The sequence below is a fragment of the Cajanus cajan genome, chromosome 4 (assembly GCF_000230855.2).
Source record: "Cajanus cajan strain Asha chromosome 4, NIPB_CcT2T_4, whole genome shotgun sequence".
NCBI classification, from domain to species: Eukaryota; Viridiplantae; Streptophyta; class Magnoliopsida; order Fabales; family Fabaceae; genus Cajanus; species Cajanus cajan.
Genome location: NC_138520.1, coordinates 16580606 through 16586793, shown reverse-complemented (window position 1 = coordinate 16586793; position 6188 = coordinate 16580606). Strand labels below are relative to the sequence as shown.

The following is a 6188-nucleotide window of genomic DNA, read 5'->3' as shown; positions in this document are numbered from 1 at the left end:
CGCACTTCGTGAATCGTGATTGGCGTTGCGCGAGAGAAGAGAGTAGCAGAGAAAAATGGCGTCTTGGAATTCATTTCCGCTCCAAGTTTTCTACGAAGCTCTTGGTTGGTTCGCCTTCGTTTCCTGGTCCATCAGTTTCTACCCTCAAGTAATCTTGAATTTTCGCAGGAAGAGGTTAAACCTTAATTAAACCTTAATTTTCTCATAATCTCCGTAACATGTTTTGTTTTAACCCTCGGTGTTTTAATTTATTTATTTATTTATTTTTGTTTTAATTTAGTGTGGTTGGGCTCAACTTCGATTTCGTGCTTCTGAATTTGACCAAGCACAGTTCCTATCTCATATACAACGCTGCTCTCTACTTCAGCCCTGCTATTCAGAAGCAATACTTTGAAAAATACGGTTACGGACAGGTAAATTGAATCGCTTCTCGGTTAGTTAATTAGCAACGACACCGTTTCTTATTTGCCAAATTTTTGTCTTATGGCATATAGTAAATAGTGTATTATGCATCATCCACAATGTATAATAAGATTTTATGCTATCATTAATTATAAGCTTTCATTGATGATGAATTTGTTGACTTTTATGATAATTATTTTAAAATTTATTCTTACCTACATTGATCTCTTTGTAGTTGTACAATTGTGAATGAGAGTTTGACATTTGATGGGATGAATATATTGAGTAATATATAACCGAGAAAAATTCGTAAATCTAATGTTTTAAGATTTTGATTAAGATGTTGTATCAAGTTTATTTGTGTTGTAAATTCATGGCTCATTGATAGAGTTCTCCTGGTTTTAACTCTCTTTGTATTTTCCAACACTTTGATTGATTGATGGTGTAAAGTTGGTTCATGTTATGAGAACAAATAAGTACTTCTCTTCGTGGAAATGTTAAATACTCTTTTCTTTCGTTTATTTGAAAATGAAAATCTGTCCACATTTTTGATAATTGAAAATTTGGAGTTTTCTTAGAGTTTAAGTAATGTCTGATTTTATGTATGTAAATAAACATTTGGAATTCTCTGATGTAGTTTTAATTTCATTTGTTTCAGATGATACCTGTGGCTGCAAATGATGTTGCTTTCTCGATCCATGCTGTTCTACTGACAGCAATTACGTTGTTCCAGATTGCAATCTATGAAGTGTGAATGATTTGTATTTGTGTTGTTGAGAATGTCATTCGTTTTTGTTCTATGAACTGAATTCTTGATTTTGCTGAACATACTGATTGTTTTGTTGTAGCGTGGGAGTCAGAAAGTGTCTAAAGTTTCTATTGGAATTGTCTCGATTGTTTGGCTTATTGCGGCAGTTTGTTTCTTTATTGCTTTGTCGAATCATTCCTGGCTTTGGCTTCTCTCCATCTTCAAGTATGTTGTTCCTGCTTCTGTGGTTAATTGTTTTTGTTTCACCCTTTTTGGCCTTCAATTTAATTCCATGGAATATATGCACAGATATACTTTGGTTTTATACAAGATGTTATTTGTTTTTCTACTGGAGATTTGTTATTGCTGATTCTTAATCAATTTATGGTACTAATTTACGGAGCTCCAGCATGGTAATTTCTGAGAGCATTCTTGAGTCCATCCTAATTTCTAATTCATCTCGTACTGGCATGCTATTTGCAGTACCGGAGAAAGCTTATAGTGAGATTATCTGGCATATCTTGTACATAATCAATTGGTGTATCAAACAGATTTTTAGTACAGATTTCTAGAGAGATTCTTAGAGATTTTTGGGACAAATTTCTTGAGAGATTTTTATTACAGATTTTGAGATATCACTCATGTATATATATTCGTGTATTTGTGAAGAGATGAATGACAAAACAAGACAATTCTTTTCCAAATTTGAGTTCTTTATGGTATCAGATCTTGGTTAAGGTTCTGAGAATGCCTGTTCAGATATGCTAGACAATCTCATTAGCTTATTTCTCTTTTATCAATAATTAAAGAGATGATGTGCTCAATCTCGGCAACTATTTTCTGTTTACTTTGAATTTAGGTAGGAAGGGGCATATGAAAATGGTGCATTGACTGAGTATTTCTGTTCCAATTTTAGAGCCCTTCTGAACTATTGATCTTAAATATTTCAGCTGCTGAATATTACCCATCATTTGAGAACCATTTATTATTTACTATTTTGTGACCCACTTGATAGTGGACAATTACATTCTTTCCTACGATGGGGTTTCTTACCACTGTCGACTAAGCTTATTGTATTTTGTTAGTGAAAAGCCTAGAATCTTCTTCTGTATCTTGAAATACCACAGATCCACCCTTGCTGTAGTGCTACAGTCTATGTTCTGTGTAATTAGAAAATATCAGGTTGGCTTAGTGTTTTGATGTGATCTAGATTTCTTCTGACTTTTTATTTAACTTCATTATGTTGCAGCACCATTCAAGTAGTTATGACTACTATAAAGTACATTCCTCAGGTTGGGATTTATTTTGTCAATTTTAATTTTGTCTTTCTTTTGTCAGTAGATGGTTATTGACATATCATTTTTCTAAACTAAAATTTCTTAGCAGAAATTAATTTATTGAAATAGTTGTAAATACCAATGAAACTATTTCCACGTTCTTTTCTGGAGTCTTTGGAACCATTAGTACTTAAAATCTAGACCTTTTTGCTTGTGAGTTGTTAGAGAAAAACCAATTTATTAAAAATAGAAACATATAAAAGTCAGATGGAATGAGTAAAGGTCGAATCCAATTCTTTCTGTAAAGTAGTGTTAGTTGAAATTTGTTAGGAAACCAAATTAGAAAAATAGAAATAAGAAAAGAAAGATTTTATTTCTTGATTGCAAAGGAATAGATAATGGAAAAGATAACTCTCCTCCAAAGGTTCCGTTTGCAAAGCATTTCTCTTCTCACAACGAGCTATTTCTCAATTTACAAATGAATAAATATAAATGAATTCCCTCTCCTTCAGTCCTCCTATTTATTTATGTCATTGACTCACTATAGCAAACTAATATTCTAACTAGCTTTCCATTCCCAAAGTCCTAACAAAGCACCATTTTCTCTCTTTGACATTGTTCTAGTTATAGTGATATAAAATTTGGTCTTTAGACATAAACTTCATGTCACAAAAGTGACTGGCTTGGGAGCTAGAAAAGTGAGCTATAATACTATCATAGTCTATTAAATTTCAGTTGAAAACATAACTGATGCAGTTACCTTTAATAGTAAATTCTTAAAACTTAAATTGATTGATATAGAAAGTCTTGTTACTTATGTTCGATTGATGAAGTGGGCCATATTCATCATTTTTTATGAGTTTATTTGCATAATAAATTAAAGTAAATTTTATATCATTATTTTTCTAATTTGTCAATACACCAGGCTTAGTAATTGTTTTGCATCTTCTCACTGTACATTTAATCATGTGTGTATGAATGCAGGCAGTCATGAACTTCCTAAGAAAAAGTACTGATGGCTTCAGTATTGGTAACATTCTACTTGATTTTTCTGGAGGGATAGCAAACTATGGACAGATGGTTGTGCAATCAGTAGATCAAAGTTTGTCATCTACTCACCTCTACTATATATATTTCTTGTCATTTGATTATATATTTTAACATTAGCTTATTTTAAATCCTATCTTTCCAGATTCATGGGTCAACTTCTATGGGAATATAGGAAAAGTGTTGCTATCTCTGGTATGGGAAGCTCTCTTGAGGATTATTTTGCTTGTTTCTCATGGTGTAGTTGTTTCTTACTTTACTTTTCTCGTATGTTTTGCATGCAGTTGTGGTTCTAGCACTGATTCTGGTTTTATTTTCATATCATTATTCTAATCTTAAAATTATACTATGTTTTTTGGTTGAGAAAGTAATTTCTTTTGATATAAGAGCAATGGCATACTACGCAAACTGAGTAGAAGATGCATGTACTACGAATCCATTTTTGCATTTTGCATAGTTCTAGGATGGTGCTTGTGCCTGGTAAATGTTTGTTAATTTGATAAGTCAGACATTGCTGCTTGAGGCTTTTGTGACATTGTTTTTTTTATGTAATACACAACTGCAGGTATCTGTATTCTTTGACATTATTTTCATTATTCAACATTATGTTCTTTATCCTGGTAAAAAATCCTCCAAATCGGTGATCACTACAGAGCAAGAAGATCAAATCAGAGAGCACCTTGTCAGACCTTCTGATCAATCACCATCAGAGAATGTGTAAGACATATTTGTGTCAAAATCAAATTAGGATGCTATTCTTATTCCATACATCAGGGGCACCATTTTGCTGGGAGCTTTAAAAACATTGTATAAGTTTTAAGAATTATAGCCGCCTAGTCTTTTATACTAATTTGTATATTAAATTTATCAAGCTACTGAATTCCATACTGGTGTTTGTGGCTAAAGATCAAATGCATGTAGCCAAATAACTTCACTTAACTATCAATTTTTTAACCTTCCAAAATCAAGTTTTCAAAAATCAATTTCATTTAAATTGATTGATAATATTGACAATATAACAGAGTTATGTAAACTTTCTATACACTCTGTTAATGCATGTCGAATCAAAGGGTACATCTGTTGTAGGGTTAGATGCACGACTTAAATCGAATGTTTTCTGCAGGGGAAGTATAAATAACTTTTCTGCCAGTAAATTCTACGAATGAAATGCAAGCATGCATTCTCAATTTTGCTGGATGTTTATTATCCTAAACCTAAATTATAAGGATAACATTTATCTAAATAATATCCCAAAAATTTCAAACATAACAAAATTTCTAAAAGCTAAATTATTCTTTTTCGAACTAAGATATTTAGGTGTATTATCAATACTCTTTTGACTCAATATTTTTAGACTTCTAACTTGAATTTCAAGTTTGAAATGACTTTATTCTTTTTGATGTTTGTTTGTTTTTGTTTTTGTTTTTTTTTTGTTTTTTGTTTTTTTTCAATTTCACTTATTGTAAATCTTATCAACATTTTCTTGAGGGGAAGCACCTCGACTTTTGACTTGAGTATTTCCTTATACTCATATATCGTTATGGTCAGATTTCAACTTTTGTTTCTCGAACGCTTCATGCTAGCAATATTGAACTTTTGATAGATCTCAGATGATTTTTTTATTTATTTAAAACACCTGCATCTAGGTGTTCTTTATTTGATTTTGATCTTTTTATATATTCACCTCTTCTATTATTAAATCTAATGCATTGCCCGGCTTGCATATGAACTTTGATCAATTATATGTTGTTTATAGTTTTAATACATAATTTTCATCTTCAAATTTAACTACTTTTCAACAATTGAGCAACACTTAAATTTTTTATTTATTAATTTCATAGGTATATAAAACATCTTATATTAATTTCAAACTTGAGTTACTTCTACTTGGGATTGTTTTTATTCCTATTACTACAAGGTGTGCTTCATTTCGAACTTTGACTTTGAAAATAACAATTTCATTGAGCTCTTTGAAGACCTCTTTGTCATAAATCATATAGGGGAAAACGTGACGACTGAAAGCTCTACTAGGGTTTCGGTTTCAACCACGAAAGAAGACAATCTTCTAAATTGTAGTACAAAAAAGGTAAACAAAAGAAAGGACGATCATTAAGAGGATGCAATAATAACTAAAAGAGAATTCGTCCTCCCTCTGATATACCTGCACCCGTGTCATCATATGAAGATAAAACTATTGGTGGAAGAGAACACGACGTTAGAAAACTTCCATTACTATGTGAAGGATTTCATTTTGCTTGAAGATCTTATATACGAGGAAGATATGCAGCAAACTAATGCGGAGGGGCTGAACTCTTGTCGAAGAATGCATGTTAGTAAGGAATAATTCGAAGAATGGTGCGAACCTGGGAAAAACTTCCTCATTGTTAACGTCATGGGTAGTGAGCTTCAAGATGATTGAAAATCTTTTAGAATCATTGATATGCCCAAGATTTAAAAATAAAGTTCTAAAGATCTAAACATGGCAAACAATTAAAACAAACACGTTCAAATCATTTTAAAAATTGCAAAAATTAAAGAATCATCTTCCAACCATTGGATAAGCATATAATATTTAAAATTTATTATACTTAATTTCCAATATGCAATGAGAATTTTTGTAATCCTTTAAAATTGCAAAAACTAAAGAACCAACTTTTATCCATTAAATAAGCATATAATATTCAAAACTTCCGGCTATGGATAAACATATAATA

The 6188-nt window shown here is 31.4% G+C and overlaps 1 protein-coding gene across 1 annotated transcript; it reads left to right on the top strand.

Annotated features, from left to right (window-relative positions):
* Positions 1 to 4438, top strand: LOC109812856 (PQ-loop repeat family protein / transmembrane family protein). Its single transcript, XM_020376917.2, has 8 exons — positions 1 to 174; positions 281 to 413; positions 1061 to 1150; positions 1251 to 1375; positions 2400 to 2442; positions 3412 to 3529; positions 3620 to 3669; positions 4040 to 4438. Exons 1-8 carry the CDS (start codon positions 56 to 58, stop codon positions 4193 to 4195), a joined length of 834 nt encoding a protein of 277 aa, XP_020232506.1. The 5' UTR covers positions 1 to 55; the 3' UTR covers positions 4196 to 4438.
* Positions 4439 to 6188: the final 1750 nt, after the last annotated feature.

Excerpts from the sequence above, each read along its gene's own strand:
- LOC109812856 (XM_020376917.2), top strand. The coding sequence starts at position 56 with ATGGCGTCTTGGAATTCATTTCCGCTCCAAGTTTTCTACGAAGCTCTT. Across the intron at positions 1,376-2,399 it reads TGGCTTCTCTCCATCTTCAA|CACCATTCAAGTAGTTATGA; the intron begins GTATGTTGTTCC and ends ATTATGTTGCAG. Across the intron at positions 3,670-4,039 it reads GAAAAGTGTTGCTATCTCTG|GTATCTGTATTCTTTGACAT; the intron begins GTATGGGAAGCT and ends ACACAACTGCAG.